The 24973-nt window shown below is 45.0% G+C and overlaps 1 protein-coding gene across 15 annotated transcripts in view; it reads left to right on the top strand.

The window, feature by feature from the left end:
- Positions 1 to 24973, top strand: part of SCRIB (scribble planar cell polarity protein) — a 2800411-nt gene that overhangs the window by 480331 nt on the left and 2295107 nt on the right. For all 15 annotated transcript variants that reach the window (XM_044067477.1, XM_044067487.1, XM_044067486.1 and 12 more), the window contains exon 10: positions 3129 to 3353. In XM_044067477.1, coding sequence (XP_043923412.1) covers positions 3129 to 3353 — 225 coding nt within the window. The remainder of the gene's footprint in view (positions 1 to 3128; positions 3354 to 24973) is intronic.

Here is a 24973-nt window from a genome sequence, read left to right as displayed (position 1 = left end):
AGTGGTACAGCCTAGGTTGGACAGATTATCCAATAGTACTGGGTAAGAGACCATGTCAAAGTCTTTTGACAGTGAATATGAAGTATCCGTTGTCTCTGGCCTTATTGACAGTATCAGTAAATGATAGCAGAGCTGAAGATGTGCTATGGCCAGGCCTGAAGCTATGCTGGGTAGGGACAAGTAGGTTATTTTGGAGTAGGAATTTCATAAGTTGTTGGTGGACACACATTTCCAGGTTTTTGAGATGGGGTAAAGTATTGATATTGGGTGAAAGTTGAGTAGCTCGGTGGAGTGTTCACCTTTATGCATTGGTTATGTGGGATAGTTTCCATATGGTAGGGACAACAGATTTTGAGAGAGATTTGTTTGAGGATGCTAATTGGATACGAAACTGAGTCTGCTGTGAGTTTTAGGTATTGAGGTGGAAGATTGTCTGCCGATTTTGAACAAGGCTTTAATTTGAGCAGAACATTTTCTTTAGAGGTTAGTATGGGTTTGAAGGAGAATCGATCTTAGGGGTGTTTGGCTTGACAGTTTGTGGGGTTGCTTATATGATCAGATTTGGCTGAAGTAAGGTTATTGGAGAGTGGGATTTTGTTGAGTGTGGTTTTGAGTTGATATTTGTGGTTCGTAGGTTAGCTATGGATTTGATGAAGCATCCTATTAAATTCCTCTGCTGTTTGTGCGGGGGGGCATCAGGTGATGGGGAGAGTTTGTTTGTACCTCTTTCATTCAGTCATCAAGTTTCTACCACAGAAAAGAAATTCTATCTGGCCAGTTAATTTCCAAGAGAATATCTTCAAGATCCAAAGAAGTCATCCTGCCACTGTACTCTTCCCTTATCAGACCCATCACTGAGTACAGTGCCCCCTTTGGTGTTCTCAACTGGCAAGGACCCAGTGATTTTTTAATCAAAAAAATGAAAAGGCATTAAATACTTTGAATGATTGGTATGATGAGAGCAGAGTACAGTGGAACAATGACCTCCTTGAACCTGGATGCCATGCAGTTAGTGTAAGCTATGCAACGTGGAATGATTTTCTCACCACAGTAGGCACATGGTAGTCAAATGTCAGGTTACTGTCAAAATGAGTTCCCAGGTCCTTGACCACTGTCTACTTTTAGGGGTTTATTACCAATGTGATAATTTCCAGTGGTGGTCATCTTTCCAGAGGAGTACCATTACGCATTTATTCACATTGAATTTTGGTTCGTGGCTCTGCACCAGTTGTTTGGCTGTGTCAGGTCATCTTGAAAGGTATTTGTGCCTTTAGGGGATTTAGTGATAATCCCTAGTGTGCGTTTGTCTGCATACATGGTCAGTCAGAGGTCCTTGATATTTACCTTGACTTCAGGGAAGCAGATACAATAAAGGAGAGGACCCAACACCAATCCCTGTTGGACTCTGCTAGTGACTGACCTCTGTGTGGAGGTGGATTCCTCTGTCCTAACTACTTGTTAGCTAGCTGACTATCCAGTGGGTGACATGAGTTTATGCCTAATTTTGTAAGTTTATCTACAACGTGCAAGTAAAATATTGTGTTGAATGTCTTGGCAATACTTAGTCATTGTTCTTTTGTAGTCCTTGTGATCGCTTACCTAGTATTAATGTTCCTAAGGGACCTGAATTGTGAGTAAGCAGAAAAAGTTAACTAATTCAACCTTTTAGCAGTGGAATAATAAAGAAGTTACAGGAACGGCTCAAGTGTTCCTTTAAATTTGATAGACCATCTGCTTACTGTGAGGCATGGACTTAATAACAAGATTTGATTATTTTCTTCCCTTATTTACCTTAGGCCACTCCTCTAGAACAAATGAATCCAAACAACAAGATTTTTGTGGACTCTCTGCTATGACTGAAGAGTAGTTTGACAAATGGATTGTGCAACTAGTTTTGAAAGAGGCTACTTCCTGCTCAACTCACTGACCCCCAAGTTCTTGCTATGATTAGTGCCATACTGTGGCATTTATATAATTTTGAGGTTCGTTGTTGTCTTTGGTTATAGGGAAACTGTGTTGCAGTTATTGATGAACCCCTGGCCAGATTACTTGGTGAGGTTTGCATATTCTCCCAAGATTTAAGGTTCTGTTTATCCCTGCGGAGCTAAGCACTGCTTCACATAGCCACTCAGTCAGTTATATTGCATTTTGCATGTGTGTTTTTGTTCAGTTTCATTGGTCTGACTGCTTGGTGAACCAGCATTTTGTATTCAGCGTTTCTCTTCATAATGCTATCTGTGTATTTTCTGCTTGCCTTGTGATTCAGTCATTGTTAATCCATATCAGAATTGTTCATGTACCCTACTGCTTCAGTTTATCTAAATGCATATTTTACCCAGGATAAAGTTAATCTCTATCTAATGCAGCCTGCATAGTAACATACAGCTTAAGACAAGCCTGTGTACTGTGACATTGTACTATCTTAGCTAGCAAGAGCACTAGATGATTAATTGGTGGAGTATGGGCCTAGGGAGCTTGTGTTGTTCTGGTGCACTCGTACCTGTGAACCAGAGATCTGCTCAGAAGGAAGCAGCTGCTGAGCTTGGAGAGCTGCTGACAGGGAGGGGTGTATTTTTCCTGGGGAGAGGATGGTCCAACCCTGTAAAGACCAGTAAGCTGCCATCTGAATCTCATTGACGGAGAACAGATGGGGCTAATGCACCTTATCAAGCCGGAAGTAATGGACAGTATGAATCCCACCTAGCTTAAAAATGCTCGTCCCCTCTCCCTGCGGAACAAATGGGCCAAAATGAATGCATGTAGCAGAACCATTAGGTGATATCATCTTGGGGGGATGGGGGCAAAGCACTGCATCATAGTGCCACTCAGGCACTTATTGTATTTATATATTTGTGTTTTGTTTTTCTCTCTGTTACTTAGGGACCTGGCATTTTGTATTAAAATGTTATCTCTGCAATTGTCTGTATCTCTTCTGTTTGTCTTGTACTTTAGTCATGGCTGAACATGATCTTTGACTTGTCCTTTTATCAGGTAACATTTGTTGAAAGGCATGCTAATGTATGTGAATGCACCTTTGCTTTCTTATTCATAGTTTTGTGCTTTAGCATCTGTCTGTCTTTACTAAAATATTTTTAAATGTTTGATTTCCTCTTTTTGTGTCTATGCAGTTAAAGAGACTAAGTGGAGCATCTGATCATAGCAATGAAGCTGTTGTCCCTAATGGTGGTGAGGAGGTAATCTCTGAGAAACAGCAGCCAATTGAAGAACAGAATGAAGGAAGTACTGCAGAGGATCATGTGACAAAAGATGAGATCCAGAAGACCATCCAGCCTGAAGAGCAAGACAATGCAGAAGAGCTTGTAGAAGATGATCTGGAAGTAGAATATAATGAGGTATGGCCTTGGAAATATGGGGCTGTACAATACAGGATGGTAATGCTTTTGGTATTCCTATCCAAAATCCAGTACCATAATATCATTGTGTAGTAATGCAGAGGGAGAGTGAATATATTTGCAGTCTTAAAGCAGTCCCTGTACTCTGTAAGACTGATTAGAAGGTTAAAATATACATTCCAGAACCAAGATGTGGGGAGATTGTAGTTCTGGGCAGTATTGCCTAAAATTGAAAATTCACTGCCCACTAACAACCCTAGGGGATTCTGTATTGCTTGTCTTTAAGTAACTTTTTTTTGTCCTTCAGTTACTTTTTATATTTTTGGCCATGATGCCTACTAACCTTCAGACTCTGTCTTGGTCCACTGGCCTGTTTGTTTTTGCTGAATGAGAGGAGCCATCACTTTGTCATTGGAAGCAATCCAGGTTTTTACTGCCCTAATCTCAGTGTGCATGCCTAGTAATATGCCAAGGGTTTGGCTTGCTGTTGGCAACAGTGAGGCATGGTATCCATTTCCATGAATGTAATTGCTCACGACAGCGTTACCCCTGCCCCCTGTTGAAGTTAGCACTCCGATGGGGTCTGTGGTATCCACCAGGGATTCAACCATGGGAACATGCATTCCAGGCATGTGTTCCTACACCCTTCTACTGAAGAAAGGTGAACCTATAAAGCTGTGCCATTCTTCCCCACACCAGCACCATTGGGCTCCAGAGCGTCTAATCAAACTCTGGTAATCTGTATCATAGTTAGGGCTTTATCATTCTATGCCAACAGAACTGATATCCTTATGTTACTACTTGATGCAGAAGCCTTCTCAAAATAACTTGTTACAGGTATATTAATGCAAGTGTTTGAGAAGGATCTAAAATAGCTGAGTGAAAGTAAAAAAGATGTAATGTCAATTTAATTGATGCTACATAATCAGAAGGTTGAAAGAAGGTATACTTACTTTTTGTATACATGTGTGACAGAGTGCCTCACTCTTAGCCATTCAGCAGACTGTGCCTATTTCATCCCCCTGCTTGATATAATACATTTTTAGATTGCTCTGGGTAAGGAGGAAAGCGATTTTTCCCTATTTGTTAACCTTTGAAGTAGCTGGTTTTGCTAAGGTAGCTATTCAACATTTGTTTTGAGAAAAGCTTCTGTGTTGCATATAGTTTCAGTACTTCTGTTTTCCTTTGGGGATTGTTATTGTTATTCCTTGTCTCTCTAGATAGCATCCTATCTAAGGTGAATTTTCACCTTTTATTGTTAGAAGAAAGCCTCCTGTTTTAGTTTTGCACCCAATAACTCCAGAAAGTATGGTGAGATCATCCATTGGCCCATGAAAGTTACTTGCATTGGCTGAAAGGGCATTATTCCTTCTGATGTGGATACTGAAGAAAACGAGGAATGTCTGGCACTAGTTTATTTAATGCTGCTTCTCTTTCGGCTGTCCCCGTTAGGGGTCGCCACAGTGGATCATCTGTTTCCATTTCTTCCTGTCCTCTGCATATTGCTGTGCCACACCAGCCACCTGCATGTCCTCTCTCACCACATCCATAGACCTTATCTTAGGACTTCCTCTTTTCCTCTTACCTGGCAGCTCCAGCCTTAGCATCCTTTTCCCAATATAACCAGCATCCCTCCTCAGCACATGTCCAAGCCAATACAATCTCACTTCTGTGACTGTCGCCAAACCGTCCAACCTGAGCTGACCCTCTAATATACTGATTCCTAATCCTGTCCATCCTTGTCACACCCAGTGCAAATCTTAACATCTTTAACTTTGCCACTTCCAGCTCTGACTCCTGGCTTTTTGTCAATGCCACCGTCTCCAACCCATACAACATAGTTGGTCTCACTACCCTCTTGTAGACCTTCCCTTTCACTCTTACTGGTACTTGTCTGTCACAAATCTCTCCTGACACTCTTCTCCACCCATTCCACCCTGCCTGTACTGTCTTCTTCACCTCTCTTCCACACTCACCATTACTCTGAACTCTTGATCCCAAGTACTTAAACTCATCCACCTTCGCCAACTCTACTCCCTGCATCCTCACCATTCCTCTATCCTCCCTCTCATTCACACACACTCTGTCTTAGTCCTGCTGACCTTCATTCCTCTCCTCTCTAGAGCATATCTCAACCTCTCCAGGGTCTCCTCAACCTGGTCCCTACTCCCACTACAGATTGCAATGTCATCTGTAAACATCATAGTCCATGGGGCCCTCCTGTCTGATTTCGTCTGTCAACTTGCCCATCACCATTGCAAATAAGAAAGGGCTCAGAGTTGATCCTTTATGTAATCCCACCTCCACCTTAAACGCATCTGTCACTCCCACTGCAGATTTCACCACTGTCACACTACGTTCGTACATATCCTGTACCACTCTTACATACTTCTCTGACACTCCTGACTTTCTCATACAATACCACAACTCCTCTCTAGGCACCCTATCATATGCCTTCTCCAAGTCCACAAAGACATACTGCAACTCCTTCTGACCTTCTCTATATTTCTCTATCAACACACTCGGAGAGAACATCGCATCTGTAGTGCTCCTTCCCGGCATGAAACCATGCTGCTGATCACTAATCATCACCTCCCTTCTTAACCTAGCTTCTACCAGTCTTTCCCATAACTTCAAGCTGTGACTGATCAGTTTTATCCCTCTGTAGTTACTACAGCTCTGCACATCACCCTTATTTTTAAAAACAGGTACAAAAACACTTTATCCACTCCTCAGGCATCCTCTGATTTTCCGAGATTGCATTAAACAATCTGGTTAAAAACTCCACTGCCATTTCTCCTAAGCACTTCCATGCTTCCACTGGTATGTCATCTGGACCAACAGCCTTTACATTCTTCATCCTCTTCTTAGCTGTCCTTATTTCCTCCTTGCTAATCTGTTTCACTTCCTGATTCACTATCCCCATATCATCCAACCTTCTCTCTCTCTCATTCTCTCCATTCATCAGCCCCTTAAAGTACTCTTTCCATCTGCTCAACACACTCTCCTCGCTTGTGAGTACGTTTCCCTCACTATCCTTTATCACCCTTACCTGCTACACATCTTTCCCAGCTCGGTCCCTCTGTCTAGCCAATCAGTGCAGGTCCTTTTCTCCCTCTTTAGTGTCCAACCTTTCTTACAACTCTCCATATGCCTTAGCCTTCGCCACCTCTCTCATCTCCTTATACTCCTGTCTACTTTCTTCATCTCTTTGACAATCCCACTTCTTCTTCGCCAGCTTCTTCCTCTGTATACTCTCCTGTACTTCCTCATTCCACCATCAGGTCGCCTTGTCCTCCTTCCTCTGTCCAGATGTCACACCAGACACATTTCTAGCTGTCTCCCTTACCATCTCTGCTGTATTTACCCAGCTGTTTGGTAACTCTTCAGTGCCCCCCATTGCCTGTTTTAACTCTTCCCTGAACTCCACCTCACAACTTCCATCATTTGATCCTTCGCACTGCTCTCACACTTGTCCTCCTCTTCTTGATCACCAACGTCATCCTACAGACCACCATTCTATGCTGCCTAACTACACTTTCCCCTGTCACTACTTTATAGTCTCCAATGTCCTTCAGACTGCCCCTTCTGCATAGGATGTAATCCACCTGTGTGCATCTTCCTCCATTCTTGTACGTCACCCTATGCTCTTCCCTCTTCTTAAAATACGTATTCACACAGCCATGTCCATCCTTTTTGCAAAATCCATTACCATCTGACCTTCTGCATTCCTCTACTTAACATCATACCTGCCCATCACTTCCTCATCCCTTCTGTTCCCTTCACCAACATGCCCATTGAAATCCGCACCAATCACCAGTCTCTCACCCTTGGGTACACTCACCACGACTTCATCCAACTCACTCCAAAATGTTTCTTTCTCATCCATCGCACACCCAACTTGCAAAGCGTATGCACTAACAACATTCATCATTACACCATCGATTATTTAATACTGAGGTCCTGAAATATCTTAAAATAGGACCCTGTCTCTAAGATACGAGTTTAAGTGAATAGGCACTTCTCGTGAGAATTCTTGATAATTTGTTATTCAGTGGTGCATTCCTATCTCTGGCAAACAAGCTCTCTGTGTTGGTTCTTAAAAGTTTATGGACTTTGGGAAATCTCAGCAGCTCTTCATACACTCGCACATTACTCTCTGTAACATTGTGCTGTATAAAGCAATTTGCATATTTATATGCTGCAGGCATAAATCTAAATCTCCTCTCCCTCCCTCCCTAAACCTGAAATTACTGTTCACTTCCTGACAGTAAAGCAACACTCCCATCTCCCTAAACCTGAAGTCCTGGATTGCTCCTTAAACCCTCCTCACTCCTTAAACCTAAAACCCAGCTTCTGCTTGCTGCCTAAAACCTCAACCTGCACTCCCATTCCTACGACTGCTGCAATAACCTTGCCTTGAACCTCAGATAGTGTGCTCAAGTAAGGTGCAGCAACTCCACACTCTCCTCATCACTGCTGCACCTCACTTGAATATGGTGTTCAGATTTTTGTATGAGCAGACAGCTGTGAGAACTAATTGTTGCCCAAGTTGCTGGCTGCAAGGTAGTGGAATTTGAACAGTTTGGGCAGCTGTTGTACAGCCCTTCAAGAGAACATGCCACAGTCCAGTACAAGTCCAGACCTACAGCCTAAAAAGCATTGAGATAAGTGGTGTGTGTGTGTGTGTAGTGCCTAGTTGTTAGTAATTCTATGGAACAGATGTCTAGTAATGGACTAAATACACAAATGTGTAAAGTTTGTCCATTTCTGGAAAAGTTAACTGTTATGCTTGTAAGTGCCAAGTCCCCATAATAACTGCTGTATTCACTGCATGTTTTGCCTTGGCCCAGTGCATTACATGGTTTACTGTAGTATTTTTGTGGGCTTTCACCCAAAGACTAATGAGAAAAGGAAGAAAACCATCCAAACATACCAGGCAAGATAGACTCTGGTGACCATTATACTGATCACTGCTGCAGTAACCTTAGCTATATGGGTTATATCCTGCCAAGGATATAACAGCTAGCCAGCTTCCAAAGCTTCAGGTCACCTTCAATGCACCCAAACTGTTAAACAGCTCAAGCTGAGTGGACTGTAAGGTAAGTTAGGGCATGAAGCCCTTTAGAGTTTTACTGCTGTTGGAGTACACTCCTGAGGCTTTCAAGGATCGACGGTTGGCATGTGTTTTCCTTTGCTCGGCAGATAAGTACCCTTTAGGGAAAGAATATTTGTTGATGTTTTATTACTTTCCTCTTCAGGAAAGTTGTTTTGAAGCCAAGGAGTGTTGCATTTTAATGGACTCTCTCAATACTGTGATATACTTTTAAACAGTGCACTCATTTTTTTCTGTCACTTTAAAAGTACTATAAACTGAAAACATTTTTCTGTGTGGAAATTGTTTATTTTTCTTTTGGTGGGCTGGCATAGTGTTTTAAGTGCTTTTTTGCTGTGTTTTTGTTGTCAAAAGTTACTTTTGTGCTGGTAGTTTCCCCAGCAATTGTTGCTAGTCTTCTCTGGGAAAAAGGCACTTAGACCATGGAGCAGATTACTTTTCCCACAGTCTGTCCTTCTTCCAGTCACAAAAATAAGCAAACAGCCTATGCCACCACAGCAGGCTAGCATTTTGCCTCAGCTGCAAGTGGGTGACTCTGCAGTGACCATTTTTTGTACCTCAGACTTTTCAGTTTTTACCCCAGATCCCACTGATGTAGCACCTACAGCCACTATAGACAAGGGGTTTAGCTATGTTCTCTGTGGCTGTTGGAGTCCCTTCAGTGGGCATGGAAGAGCTACTCTTTGACAGTCCTGGAGGCGGGAACAGGGAAGGTTTTCCTGTTGTGTCAGAATGCTGTGGCCATCACTGGGGAAGGAGCTGTTGGTATTAGTAACAAGGTTGGCCCGATTTTTCTTGTGAAAAAGAAACAAAACCAGGCATGTATTTACTCCTCAAATTTCTTTGGATAAGAGTAGATCTGAAGTAGGAAGTTCATTTGTCAGCAACCTGTGGGTCTTGGATCCGATATCGGATCCGAGCTGGCAACTTGTTTCAAGCTAATGGATCCGCGCTCCTAGCTCCTCCCTTCACCCATAATCCCCTGCTAACCCTCCATGACCTCAGATCTAGTTTGCCGCGCTTGTGGATAGCTGGATTCCCTTGAGCTCAGATGTCTCCTAAGTTTTCCTCTGACGAGTCCGTGTTTCTGGAGGCATTCGTGGCAGGCCCGTCTACCTCTTGGGTGTCCCCTCCGGCCGACCCCCTGGTGGACCTCATTACCACCAGGGCGTGGAAGGATCTGGACACCATGGAGCCAATACCAAAATGCCCGGATAAAATACTTAGCCCCTCAGACCGATCACACTGGAGTAAGGGGCCCCCCGTAGATGCCATGTTGACGGCGGCAGCCACAGAGGGAATTGGCTCAGGAGAGCCCCTCAGTCCATCCACCGAGCAAAGAGTCCCGCTTGATGGACCACTTAGGGAAGCGAGTTTTTAGTTCAGCGACCTTCTCGGTAAGGTCTCTGAACTATATGGCACATGTCATCAGTATGCAGCAGGATCTTATCAAAGAATACGCTGCATCCCCCCCTGAGTCCATGTCGGAGGATGACAAGCAATTGTACTCCACCCGAATGGCCACTCTGAGATCAATTTCAAACACCTCTATGCGGCTATTGTCCCACACCACAGAGGGAGCCACTAGGGCTAGCGGAGCAGGCCTAGTCATGAGACGTCAGGCCTGGCTCCGTCATTGTGACTTTGCGGAGCCCTTTAAAGCGTCCTTTGCAAACTCCCCATTTGATGGTTCTGCCCTGTTTGGCAAAACAGTTCGCGAGACACTTGTCCAGAGCGAGAAGGACGGGAAGACGTTGTCTGCCGTCGGAGTCCGCTTCTCTGCTCCCCAGCGGTCCTTTTTGAGGAACCAAAAGGGTCAGAAGAAGATGTGGTTCCGAAAATCACAGCATTCTCAACCCGCTCCAGACAACCAGTCCTACCGTGGCAGAGGAGGACAGGGAGGACACTGCCCCAGGGGCAGAGGGGCTCCGAGAAACTTTGGGTCCAGAGAACCTTTCTCTGAGTGGCCCGCGCAGCAGCCCTGAGGGGTTGCCCGGCTGCTCCACTCTGGAGGCAGTCGGGGGGTGCTTCTCGAAACACCTAGCGGCATGGGAGTCCATCACGACAGACCGCTGGGTGCTTCGCATTATATCCAGAGGGTACAAAATACCGTTACTCCATGTCCCCAAATCCAAGAACCTCCCCGATGTACCACCCGATCAGAGGGAGGCCGCAGCTGCAGATATTCAGCAGCTGCTAAGAAAAAGAGCCATCCAACCCGTCCCCCAAGACCAGCTCGGATTAGGGTTCTACTCCAGGTTCTTTTTGGTGCCAAAAAAGACGGGGGACTTGAGACCAATCCTAGACCTTTCCCGCTTGAACCTGTCAGTAACCAAGGAAAAATTCCAAATGGTCACTCTTCAGTCTATTCTCCCCCTTTTAAGGGAGAATGATTGGATGTGCTCCATAGACCTCAAGGATGCGTACTACCACATTTTAATGGACAGACGATCCAGGAGGTTTCTTCGCTTCCGGCTGGGGGCCAGTCACTACCAGTTCAGGGTCCTTCCCTTTGGCCTCACCACAGCCCCCAGGGTGTTCACCAAGGTATTAGCAGTGATTGCGGCCCACCTGAGACTCCAGGGAATACAGGTCTTTCCGTACCTGGACGACTGGCTCCTGACCGCACCAACAAGGCATCTACTTTGCTCAGCCAGAGACTTCTTTCTCCGTCTAGCCCCACAGTTAGGCATTACTATCAACGTCGACAAATCTCTTCTGGCTCCAACGCAGGTCATAGAATTCATAGGTGCCAGAATAGACACCAGAGAATTGCGAGCCTTCCTAACTCCCGAGAGAATCCAGAACTTACAACTCCATGTGCGGGCTATCCTCCAATCAGAGACTTCACCAGCGGAATTGGTCCTGAGGGCACTAGGCTCCATGACGGCAGCGATTACGCTCCTTCCATGCGCCCGTTTGAACATGCGGGTACTGCAATGGACTCTTCTAGTGCAATGGTCTTTTCTATCCCTTCCTCTCCACCATCCCATTGCTGTCAGCAAGGCTTGCAGGAGGGCGCTACTATGGTGGCTCCAAGCCTCGAACTTCCATACGGGCCGTCCCTTCTGCACCTCTCCCCCTCTCGCCATGGTGACCACGGACGCTTCCCGCCTCGGGTGGGGGGGGGGGGGCATTATTCAGGCAGGACAGTCCAAGGCACATGGAACAATACAAAGACCTCCCTGCATATCAGCGTTCTGGAGATGAGAGCGGTGCTGTTTGCGTTGCAAGGACTTCAGGACCTCCTCCCCATAGGAACGATTGCAATTCAGTCGGACAACATGTCGGTGGTCTGGTACATTAACAAACAGGGGGGAACCAGATCTTACCCTCTATGCCGCGAAGCCATGAGAGTGTGGGAATGGGCGATCTCCTCCAACCGCTTTCTGATTGCAGTGCACATTCTGGGGAGGACCAACATCCTAGCGGACAAGCTCAGTCGCACCCTTCTTACCCCGTACGAGTGGTCTCTCAATCCACTAGTAGCGAAGCAGATATTCGCAACATGGGGGCAACCCTACTGCGATCTTTTTGCGTCTCCATCAAACACCAAATGCGGCAATTTCTTCGCTCTAATGCCCCCTCCAGGGGAAACTCCAAGAGTCGCTCTGGTGCATGCTTGGCCACCCGGTCTACTCTATGCCTATCCTCCTCTACCACTAATGCTACAACTCTTACAGAAAGCCTCACGGTTGGGGAGCAGGATGATCCTCATTGCCCCATTCTGGCCTCGGCAAATTTGGTTCCCTTACCTGTGGTCTCACCTTGTGAATCACCCTTGGATTCTAGATCCCCCTCCGGATCTCCTCTCCCATCCGTCGAACTTACCGACCCCAAACCTGGACAATCTGAAATTGACAGCTTGGTTGCTCCAGTTCCACTCCTAGTTAGGACTCCCGGTATCTCTTCACCAGTCAAAGCCATCCTCGTTTCAGCGCATAAGCCCTCCACCAGGAAAGTGTATCACAGTAAATGGAAACGTTTTTCCATCTGGGCGGAGCATCTTGATCTAGATCCCTTTACGGCTCCTCTTCCATCCATATTAGACTTCCTAACTGAACTCTTTCAGGAAGGCGCTAGTTGTTCAACTGTCAAAGTGTAATTGGCAGCCATATCACATTACCATGTGGGCATGATACAGGGCCTTTGATGTCGGCCAAGTTGTGTAAAACCTTTCTCAAGGGCACCTTTTTACTTAGACCCCCTGTAAAGGAAGCCGTGCCACCCTGGGATCTTACACTAGTTCTTCAAGCCTTGACTGCTCCACCCTTTGAACCCGCTGCTTCAGTAGATCTCAAATTCTTGTCATGGAAAACAGCATTCCTTGTAGCCATCACTTCAGCAAAAAGAGTGTTGGAGCTTCAAGCTCTCTCTGTGAAGCCTCCTTACCTGATCTTTCACCCAGATAGAGTGTACCTCAGGATCAATCCCTCTTTTCTTCCCAAAATAGCATCAGAAACCAACATAAATCAATCCATAAATTTACCGGTTTTCTTCCCTAAATATCAGAATAAGGGAGAGTACAAGCTGCACTCATTAGATGTTCATAGGCAGCTTCGCTTTTATACTCATAGGACAGCTGGCCATAGACAATCCGACCAGCTGTTCGTTTCCTTTGCCAAATTTAACTTGGGGAAAGCTATCTCAAAAGTATCTTTATCATGCTGGATTTCTCAATGCATCCTATTGGCGTATCAAGCCTCGGGTAGACCCGCACCCGAAGGAGTTCGTGCTCATTCCACCCGCTCCATTTCTACCTCTGCGGCCTTCAAGTCTAGAGTTCCATTGGATGATATGTGTTCTGCAGCCACTTGGGCTTCATCTCATACCTTTATTAACCACTACAAACTAGACGTGCTTTCTAGAGGGAGAGCATCCTTTGGCTCTGCGGTGCTTCGTAATATCTTTCCATGATGGCCACCCAAGGTGCAGGTAGCTGGGGACTCTGTCCCACAGGTTGCTGACAAATGAACTTCCTACTTCAGATTAAGAAGTTATGTACTCACCATAACGTTCCATCTGAGTAGGTAGTTTCATTTGTCTGCAACCATCCCCCTGGCCTTCTTCGGATCTACTGGTAGTTGGATACCATTTTGTTGGGCATATATTGAGGGGCAAACTCGATCTGAGGTCATGGAGGGTTAGCAGGGGATTATGGGTGAAGGGAGGAGCTAGGAGCTCGGATCCATTAGCTTGAAACAAGTTGCCGGCTCGGATCCGATATCGGATCCAAGACCCACAGGTTGCAGACAAATGAAACTACCTACTCAGATGGAACGTTATGGTGAGTACATAACTTCTTATTTATTAGATCTGGCTCAAGGTTTAATTCAGGCTGTTGATGCTTCTTGTAAAGTAGTTTCTGGTAAAAAAAAAAAAAAAAAAAAAGAGGGCTTCCTGTTTTCCTGAAGAGATTCAAGATTCTGAATCTGAACAGGAAGACGTGGGGATAGATACAGATGTTCATCGTGCATACAGCTGCAGTAATCACAGATGGGTTTTCAGCCGTCAGGCGGTCCCTCGGTCGGCCGAATTCCAAAGTCTTGGTCCGGCGTCGGTTGTCGTCGCTTACTCTTCTGACATCAGGAAGGCCAGAGTATATAAGACGCAGCCGACGCCATGTTCTTCAGTCTTTTTTGCTGCGCGGTGCCCGAAGCAGAAGCAGTTCGCAAGTGCCGGTCGGCCAGCTCCTGAATTACGAAAATATTTGGAACCGAAGTCTTCATTAAAGCTAAGTACCCCGTTGGGGAAACCTTTCTTGCCTCAGTCCGATGTCAGAAAAAGTTAATAATTGTATTTCTTGTGGGAAGCAAATACCGCATAAGGATTTCCATTCCCTTTGCATACCTTGTTTGGGCCCAGACCACTACGTCTCGGGCTGTCACTTTTGCGCTACCTTCAATAAACGCACTATCAAGCGTCGGGCGGAGTTCGCCCAACACTATTTTGGTAAAGCTTTTGACTATAAAATGTCGTCGGACACTCCGACTACCGCTTTATCCAAAAAACGCAAGGAAAAGGACCGACATGCGAGGCCCGTGGTCTCCACCGACACCACGCCGAAACAGGCTACACGTGGTCCGGTTCTCAGCGAGACGCCTTTGCAGTCCCTGACTACCGACGACACTCCTTCGGCGGTGTCTCCTGTACCCGAGACCGCTGGGTCATCGGCCCTTTCCCAGACCACAACCGAAGCCCCAGCTTATGTCGAGCCTACGAATGTGGACAGATCTATCTCCACCCATGGTGTTTTTAGGCCTTCATCTTCTTTCTCTATTAAGGCCTTTACTAAATCTAAAGCAGCCAGGCATCACACTAGGCCTGCTGCTCAAGGCCCATCTCCTGGACCCATGCCTAAGAAACAGATGCTTAAAATGGCTGAGGATCTAATAACTCTTATCAGAGGTTCTCAGCCCCCTCCTGACAAGAGACCCGGAGTGGAGGAAGAATCCCCCTCTTCTGATCAGGGATCCATTTTATCAGAGCATTCTGATGCAGAGGAACACTCTTATTCCCCTTTTGAGGATTCAGATGCAGAACAGTCCATTCCTTCTGTATCCCCCCCCTAAGGATTTTTCTTTTGGGGAAACCTTGCACACCTTGAGGGAACACTTCCATTGGGAAGGCCAAGACTTTTCAGACTCCAAGAAAAGACTTAGGGAATTTCTTTGGTTACCTCAGCACAGACCTCTGGCTATTCCGCCTGTTTTGGAGGTACTGGATGATGTCTATTCGGAGGCTTGTCGTAATCCTGATTCTCTGCCTCCTGCACCAGTAAAGCCTGATAGATATTACAGAGTACCCAGTTCTCACCAATTTCTCTACAAAGGCCATAATGCTGACCCTGAAACCATTTCACAAGGCCCTAAGGGAATAAAGGCCTCCACTGCCAAGAATCCACTTCCTGCAGAAAGGGAATCTAGATCTCTAGAAAGGTGGAGTAAGAAGGTATATACCTCGGCCACCCTAGCCATGAGGGCCTTAAACTGCCAGTTTCATATGATTAAATATCAACAGTTCCTGTTATCACAATTAAAAAACAAAATGTCTCAACCTGAACAACCAGATTTAAAAGAGTTACAGGATATGATGCATAGTGCAGAACAAGTGGGTAAACACACCTTACAATGTGGTTATGATGCCCTAGAGGCCTCCAGTAGAGCGGCTGCTACAGGATCAGTCATTCGCAGACATGCCTGGCTTAGGGAACAAAATTTGCCTGATCATGTGAAAGCTAAACTTCTTGATGCTCCTTTACAAAAGGATGTACTTTTTGGTACTAATGCTGAGGATATACTAAGAAAAATGGAAGAAAAAGCCAAATCTATACAAACTGTCAAAGCTTTCTTACAGGTCCAGCCACCACGATTTAGCAGGAATTGGCCTTCAAAAAACTGGTCCTTTCCAGCCACTGACAAGCCCCAAAGAGGTAGATACAGACACGCAAGGGGCAGAGGGCAATCACAAGGATCATATAGAGGCAGACAGTGGCAATCTCCAGCACCAAGAGGTGGTGAAGACAGTGCACAACAATACAGGAAGCAAACCCAATGACTCCCTCATTTCCATGCCAAGCAAGTCTCAGCTGGCAGCACCTTTGGGAGGGAAACTAGCATTATTTGCAAGCAATTGGCATATTGTCACAACAGACAAATGGATACTGGACATTATAAACAGAGGCTACAAATTTCAATTTCACACTCTTCCAAAAATGAGAGGCATGCCAAACCTACCACAAAATCAAAGGGCAGAGGCACAACTGCAAATTTCAAAGCTCCTAAACATGAGAGCTATACAAAAGGTACCTACGCACCAACAAGGTCAAGGTTTTTATTCAAGACTTTTCCTGGTACCAAGAAAAGGAACCGACTGGAGACCCATTCTGGACTTATCCATCCTCAACACATTTCTACTGCACAAAATTCAAGATGCTCTCACATTACAGCAACTTCTTCCCATGCTGGGCAAGGAGTTTTGGCTGGTAACATTGGACCTCAAGGAGGCATACCTGCATGTCCCAATCAGACAAAGCTGCAGAAGATACCTCAGATTTCTTGCAGGTTCAATCCACTATCAATTCTCTGCATTGCCCTTTGGCTTATCTACTGCGCCCAGAGTATTCACAAAGTGCTTGGCATCAGTGATTGCCTACTGCAGACTTCAAGGGATACAAATTTACCCTTATCTGGACGACTGCCTGATCCAAGCGGACAGCAAACATATACTACTAGAACATCTGGCATATGTAACACGGTTACTGCTTTCTCTGGGATTCACCATCAACAAGGAGAAATCAAGGCTAACACCAGCTCAGAAAATAACTTTCCTGGGTGCCAGCTTGGACACAAACACCTAGATGGCATATCTTACCCCAGAAAAACAAGGGCAATTATCTCAGTACTTCAAAACACTAGCAAAAAGTACCAGGCTTACTGCAAGGAAAATCCTGCAGGCTCTGGGATTCATGGCATCTTGCATTCTTCTAATCCTATGTGCAAAGCTGCATATGAGGAAACTTCAATGGTACCTAAAAAATCTATGGTCTCAACACAGTCACAGCTTGGAAGCAATTATACCAATAATTCCATGTCTGCAAAAGGAATTCCTATGGTGGGCCCAAGCATGTCAAGTAAATACAGGCCTTCCATTCTGCAAGCCTCAAGCCAAACAAGTCATAACCACAGACGCCTCAGATTACGCCTGGGGGGCGAACATGAAGGACAGGTGCAGTCAGGGCAGATGGTCCCAAAAGGAAAAGCACCTTCACATCAACCAAAAAGAAATGCTAGCAGTCATAAATGCAATTACAGCTTTCAAGGACTTCCTGCATCCAGGACAATTGCTCATAAGAACAGACAATACCACAGTAATGTGGTACATAAACAAACAAGGAGGAACTCACTCATACCCCTTGTGCAGACTAGCCATGACTCTTTGGAACTTGGCTCTGGAAAGACAAATCAAACTTCAAGCACAATACTTGCCAGGAATGGAAAACACACTGGCAGACACTCTGAGCAGGAATATGACAGATCCACATGAATGGAAGCTACATCCACAGGTGTTTACGGAGATAATCCAAGCATGGGGGAGGCCAGACATAGATCTTTTTGCCTCCCACAAGAACCACCAATTGAAAAAGTTTTGTTCAAGGACCTTCCATCCAAAGGCCTGGAAAGTGGACGCCCTTTCATTCATTTGGACAACATGGACAGTTTATGCATTCCCACCTCTACCTCTTCTGCCCAAGGTGCTTTTGAAAGCAAGAACAGACAAACTGAGGATGATACTGATTGCTCCAGACTGGCCAAGGCAACACTGGTATCCACTCCTGAGGAGCCTAACACATACTCCTCCCTGGTCCCTGCCTCTAATACCTCTTCTGCTGGCGCAGAAAAACTACAAAACCCTTCACAGTCAGCTGAAAACACTCAACCTCGCTGCATGGAAAATTCCTTAACACCACATCAGACTCTACTCTCCAAGGAGGTACAGGATGTCATTTTGGAGGCCAGAAGACCATCTACTAGAAAAGCTTACTCCGCAAAATGGAAGCGGTTTTGCTGTTGGAATGAGAAAAGAGGACAGGACCCTAGAAAATTGAACTTGCCTCAGGTTTTACAGTACCTAGCTGAACTGCTGAGCAGTGGACTTTCATTTTCTTCAATTAAAATACACGCCTCAGCCATTTCTGCAGAATTCAACACGGATCCTCCTTTATTCTCTCATCCACTCTTACGGCAGTTCCTCAGAGGGGCTAAGAATATAAGACCTCCAAGGTAGCAACCAATACCAGCCTGGGACCTTAATTACATACTGGAAAAATTAACATTGCCTCCCTTTGAACCTGCTGCTTCAACAGATCTGCAATATTTGACCTGGAAAACAGCTTTCCTTCTGGCCATCACTTCAGCTCGTAGGGTTTCTGAACTACAGGCCCTCATGGCGGTGCAGCCCTTCCTCATCTTCCATCAGGATAGGGTTTCCTTTACCAACCCATCTTTTATGCCAAAGGTGGTATCCAGGGTAGCCTTAAACCAGGCCATACACCTTCCTACCTTTTATCCTAACCCTCAAAACAAAGGGGAAAGGCTGCTTCACTCTTTAGACATCCATAGGCAGCTTCGTTACTATTTGGACAGAACAAAGTCCTTCAGGAAATCAGAACAACTTTTTGTGTCCTATGCCGTAGGGGCTCAAGGGAAACCTGTTACCAAACAGACCATTTCAAAGTGGATTGGCCACTGCATACGATTTTGTTACTCCTATCATGGGAAATCTGTCCCTACTGGTATCAGATCTCACTCCACCAGGGCCACAGCCACCTCTACAGCCTTCCACAGAGGTGTGCCTACTAAGGATATTTTGGAGGCAGCCACTTGGAGTTCTGTACATACCTTCACAAAACACTACCACCTGCCCTTATATTCCTGAACAAGAGCAGGCTTGTCCACTGCTGTTTTGCAGGGCATTCTGGCTCAACCCAGTTCCTCATAGTACCTACCACCCTATGCATAGCTTTGGGACTCTACCCATCTGTGATTACTGCAGCTGTATGCACGATGAACATAGTACAGTTTTGTACCTACCATAAATGTAGATGTTCGAGTGCTAATACAGCTGCAGTACAGGTTTCCCTCCCCCCTTCCCCTCTTGGTAAGGGCATGGGGTCTAACAACCTCTTCATACCGCCTGACTGGGTTATCCTGCTATGTTTTATTTGCTTGCTTACACTGATTTTGCATTACATTGCATTCTTGCATATGTGGATAAGCTTTACTTATGTATTGCCTTCCTTTTGGGGGCACCTGACATCTGGGGCAAGAAAAGACTGAAGAACATGGCGTCGGCTGTGTCTTATATACTCTGGCCTTCCTGACGTCAGAAGAGTAAGCGACGACAACCGACGCCGGACCAAGACTTTGGAATTCGGCCGACCGAGGGACCGCCTGACGGCTGAAAACCCATCTGTGATTACTGCAGCTGTATTAGCACTCGAACATCTACATTTATGGTAGGTACAAAACTGTACTTTTTTTCCCTCAGATTTCTGATTTAGACTCTGAGAGCTCAGTTTGTGATTCTCCATTTGATCGTTCATCTTTCATAGGTTTATAAGTGTATAGTAGGCTAAAGACCACTATGGTATTTATAAGCCTAGCCATGCAACCCAAATGTGTCCCACAAGTTATATGTTTTAGATGTTTATATAGGTGGCAATTTTTGGTTATGACATGATTTTATGACTGTGTCTATCCATCAGAGACATGGGTGCGAGACCAGGGGTGAATTTTCATTTCCCCATTCAGTGGTTCAAGTTACGCTTAAATTGGGTTAGTTAGGAACTTTGTTTCACATAGAAGGGGGGCCTGTTCTAGAGTAAGGGAATTCTAGAGTAAGGGAATTCTTTGAGATAGAATGAGATAGAAACATGTCCTGTTTACGTTGCAAGCAAAATTTAGGTTGTTAGAGCTAGTAGTTCTCATGCTGTTTGTTTTGCAGATGTGCAAAATGTTCATCACAGCACAGTCTAGAGATGCCTTGTATGCCAGGCATAGATCACATCTTATTAGTCTGTAAGAGATTGAGTATAGAGATAAGGCTTTGAGGTGATCTGCATAAGACATTGTGTTTATGCCCTGTATTCTTTTTGTAAGAAACCTTTGCAGACATTCCAGTCACTGTATGTGCCCGGTCAGGTACATACCGGGGGGTGGGGTGGGGGGGTATTATACTCAATGATGGGTCTGATGAGGGCCAAGTATTGTGGTACAGTGACTTCTCTAGACCTAGATGCCATGCATTTACTTATAAATCGAACAGCATAGAAAGATTTTCTTACTGCTTTACATGCAAGTTGGTCGAAGGGCAGGTTACTGTCTACATATGTTCCCAGATTCCTGACTAGTGGGACAACTCTTAAGGGTGTTTTATTGATGATGTATTTTCCTAGGGTGGCCTACTTCTCAAAGGGTGCTATAATGCATTTCTTGGCATTGAGCTTTAAGCCACGACTTTGGCAGCATTCGTTTGTGTTAAACCTTCTTGTAAGATGTTAGTGTCTTGGGTAGATTCTGTGACTGCTCCCATTTATCAGTCATTTACAAACTTGGTTGGCCAGCGACCTTCAACATTGGCTTTGACTTTTAAGTAGATCCAAAGGTGGAATGGGCCCAACACAGAGCCTTGAAGGGGCTCCACTGATGACTGGCCTCTTTCAGGAGGAAGTCTCACCAGTCTTAATGTCCTGGGTTCTCTATATGAGCAAGTGAGCTGTTCAGCATGTTAAATAGGGGTTTATGTCTAATTCTGTAAGTTTAACAATGCCTGAGTGGGGTGTAATACTAAATGCTTTAGCCAGTTCAGTGTAGGCAGTATGTCCTGTTTTACCCTCATCCATTGCCTTGCTGACCTTCTCAAAGAAGTCCACCAGCTTCATTTGGCACGACCTTCCTATGATAGAGCCAAACTGGGATGGATCCAATGTCTGACCATCTCCTTTGTTTTTGTTTATCTTTGCCATGATAATTCTTACCCTGGCTTTGCATACAAGACTAGTCAGACAAATGGCTCTGTAGATTCCTGGATCTGTTGATGGTCTGCTTTTATGTAGAGGGATGACCATTGCAATCCTGCATTCTCATGGCATGAAGCCTGTTTTAAGAGTATAGTTAAATAGTCACTCTAGTGGCCCTGTTAGGTCATATTTTAGACCATTCATTAGACATCCCAGAATATTATCTGGGCCCAGTGAGGCTATGATCTTTGCCTTAGAGAGTGCAGCCAGGACATGCTCTCTGTGTATAGTTGGAGAGATTAAAAGTATATTTCTTGAGAGGTAGCAGGGGGTAAAATTTGAACTGACTTTGACAGCCAGCAAATTCACTGGCACCATTAACTACCAGTTTAGCACAATGCTGCGTGCTGATTCTGAGGTTTCTGACATAGCTGAAGAAGGTCTTATGGCTCTCTTGACCTTAGAATTGACTTTAGTAGACTGAATTGTCCCTCTTAACTGTCTGTTTTTTTGTTGTGAGAATTCTTATCTTTATGGGAATTACACTTCATGATTTTAGCCATGATTTTTTTTTCTTTTGTAGTATAATCTGTTTAATCTGGAATGCCATGAGGGTGTTTTGTTGAGTTAGTTTTGGGCTTGCTTTCTGGTAGGTGTACAACAGCCTCTGTGTAGCCATTGACATGGTTGTACAGTTTCTGTGAACAATTCTGCATAGGTTGCTGTGTTCTCTGTGTTGGAGGAGCATTGAATTTCAATAAATTATCACTTGGTAAAAGGTAGTTTGCCTTGGAGTAGACAGCTTTATGGTCAGACTTACCAGGAAGGATGTGACATGGGGGTAGTGCAGCTTTCTTCCATACCTGTGAGTAGGAGGTCCAGTATGTTGGAACTTCTAGTGGGAATATGCAAAACTGGTTAAGTACGTTCATATTTACGAAGTCTAGCAATCTTTGTGTCTACAGATTTGGAGTCATGTAGGATTCCAAGGCTGTAGAAGGGTAATTAAAGTGGGAGGTTGGCATAATGGTTAAGTTGTTTACCTTACATACCCAAGGTGCAGGGTTCGATTCTCACATCGGGTAATTGGCTAGGCTTAAAAAAATGGCCCACAAGGGCAGTTAGCCTAGTACTGATCTATGAACCATGAGTATTGTGTTAAGTTGGATGGTGAGTGTCTCCAGCAGGTTTAAGTTTGTGCTATGAGTTTTGTGGGATATAGAGGGTGATATATATGGTGCAGTGTTTTCTGTATGGTGAACTGCATGTAGAGAAAGTCCAATGTGTCATCCTGTTTAACAATCCTAGAGGTATGCTTGTTGTAGATGTATTTAGAGACACCTCCAGGTTTAGTGCCCTGTCTGTGCAGCTAGTGGACTAAAAGTGGGAAGGTACTGAAATGTTGCACTGCCGGGGTACTCTCTTCAGCTTTAATCCATGTCGTGATAACTTCTTAGATGTCTATATCCTCCAGAGTGAGGAGAGCTTGGAGGGAGTTTAAATTTTGTTTAGGCTACTGGTATTGACATGTTGACGTTCACTTGTGTTGATTTTGCTTTGTTGGTAGGTTTGTCAGTTTGGCATTGCCTAAAAAGCCTGTATGGGGGAGGATAATGTTTTAGCCAGTATTTGAAAGCCTAGAAGGAATAGGTGCAGACCATCCTTGACAAAGCAACATGGACTGTTAACTATGTCTTCCTATGCTGACAAATATTGGATCCCTTAGGATGACACCAGATACTCAGCCAGCTGTTAAAATCAGTTATCTTTTATTGGTATTGTGGCATCATCCTTGGTGAAGGTAATATGCTGCTCAGTCTAGGCTCATACCAGCCTGAGACAGAGCTATAATGTGTCTCTCCATATTGTCTTGGGAGCTATGTCTCAGGTCATTTGTGCCTACATTGGACTGTAATGGGATCATACTATCTGGGGTACACTGACTTGAGTCCTGCATATTTTGGTGGATATTGGCTCCAAATAAACAACTAATTGTTATCTTCTCCTTGTTCAGCCTGGTTAAAGGGGCATCAGTATGTCTTACAATGGAGTCCCCTATTACTAGAGTCCTGGGAAGTACTTGGTTACCCCATGAGCTTTGCATTAAGGGCTCCACTGATTGGGGCTTTATGTATGGTATTAGCTGTTGCTTTTGTTGAGTGCTTTTGGGCTTGCTGAGGATAATTTTTGCTGATGGGTGTTCTAGGAGTACGTTTTCATTTAGGAATATTAGATTAAAGTGCTTCAGCATATGTTGGTCGATCTGTATGTTGTGTTCTATGTGTGGGGAGTGCTGTGTGCATGATTTTTGCAACCTGATGTATGCTTCTGTGTGAGAATTTAGCTTTCAGTGACATTGTGTATGTACATCTCTTGCACTTACATAGCCAAACTGGAAGCAAAGCTCTCTCCACCCAAGATTGTGCTAGACAGTCAAGAGGAGAAGGTTAACACCCGCACTACACCTCAAGCAACACATAGCCCTTCTAAACTCACACCACCAACACCCACACATAGCAACACTAAATCCAAATATGCAGAGGCCCTTAACTTTAACCTGCCCAAGCAACAAGGACCTCCGAAGCTGAAATGCAAACAAACACCAATCACAACCAAAGTGTCACATAGCTCACAACACCAGTGTGCCACCCAGCAACAACCCCTAAGGCAAGACAACGTACCTAACACTTTAGTCATAGGTGATTCTATAGTCAGGCACACTGATGTCCCACTCATCAGACTGAACAAGAAGAAAATTACAGTGAGCTGCCTGTCGGGTGCCAGGATCCGCCACATAACTCATGCACTCAAGTCACTCCACAACAAGTACAAATATGACTCTGTCATTGTCCAGGTTGGAGTGAATGACTTGAGATGTACCTCCCTAGACTACATGGAGAGACATGGAAGAGCTCTTGGATCATGTGACCCAGGCAGGTATGACCCTAGCCCTGAGTAGCATCCTGTCTTCGCCCAGAGTGATACCACAATATAAAGACAAAATGATTGACTTCCAACAGTTGGCTATGCTTCTGGTGTCATTCAAAGGGGATCCAGTATCTGTCTGCCTGGGATGACATGATCGACAGACCACAATGCTTTGCCAGAGATGGTCTGCACCTGTTGCCTCTGGGATTCAGGTTACTGGCCAAGGCTCTTGCCACCCCTATAGTGCCTTTTTTAGGCGGTGGTGCTGCGGTAGCATTGTTGCCTCACAGTAAGACGTCCTGTTCGATTCTCAGCTAGTGCGTCTTCTGTGTGGAGACCTGCATGAATGGGCGTACCTTTGTTGAAGGTTGTGCGGCAGGGCCGGCAACTCGGCATGTAAAAATCTACTGACAATCATAAGCGGACCAGAGTTCCGCTGTGGCGACCCCTAACTGGGAAAAGCTGAAAGACACAACATCAAAGGACAAAACCACCACCGTAACCGGTACAAGCATGCAAAATCTGAAGGTAATGCTACTCAATGCTAGAAGTCTAAACCTCAAAATGCACTCTCTCAAGGCACTCCTAAAAATGGAGAACATCGATATCTGTGCAGTAAGTGAGACCTGGTTCAAGGCTCCGGAGAGCACCCCTGCAATACCAGGTTACAACTCTTACCACACTTTTTGGCCACCAAACCAGGATCGAAACACTAAAGGTGGAGGATTGTCCATATTCACCAAGGATATTCACGCCACCAGGTTAGTTGCCCAACACAATGCGTCTGAAATTCTCCAGGTGCAATTAACACTAGGTAAGACTGCAGTCCAAATTGTAGCTTTCTACAGATCTCCCACCTTGCCCCAAGATTCTCACTACACCTTTCTAAACATACTGGAAAATATTAATATACAACCAAACACCCTAATACTGGGTGATTTCAACTACCCTGCCATTAACTGGGAAAACTACTCTTGTACCAACACCTTTGCCCAACGGGTCTTGGAATTCATAAATTCCACTGCCCTGGATCAACTAATCCTTAGTCCCACCAGG

This window comes from Protopterus annectens, chromosome 3.part1 (assembly GCF_019279795.1).
Source record: "Protopterus annectens isolate FY-2018-M chromosome 3.part1, PAN1.0, whole genome shotgun sequence".
NCBI classification, from domain to species: Eukaryota; Metazoa; Chordata; order Ceratodontiformes; family Protopteridae; genus Protopterus; species Protopterus annectens.
The sequence above is the reverse complement of the archived record's forward strand: the minus strand, read 5'-3'. Positions and strand labels throughout refer to the sequence as shown.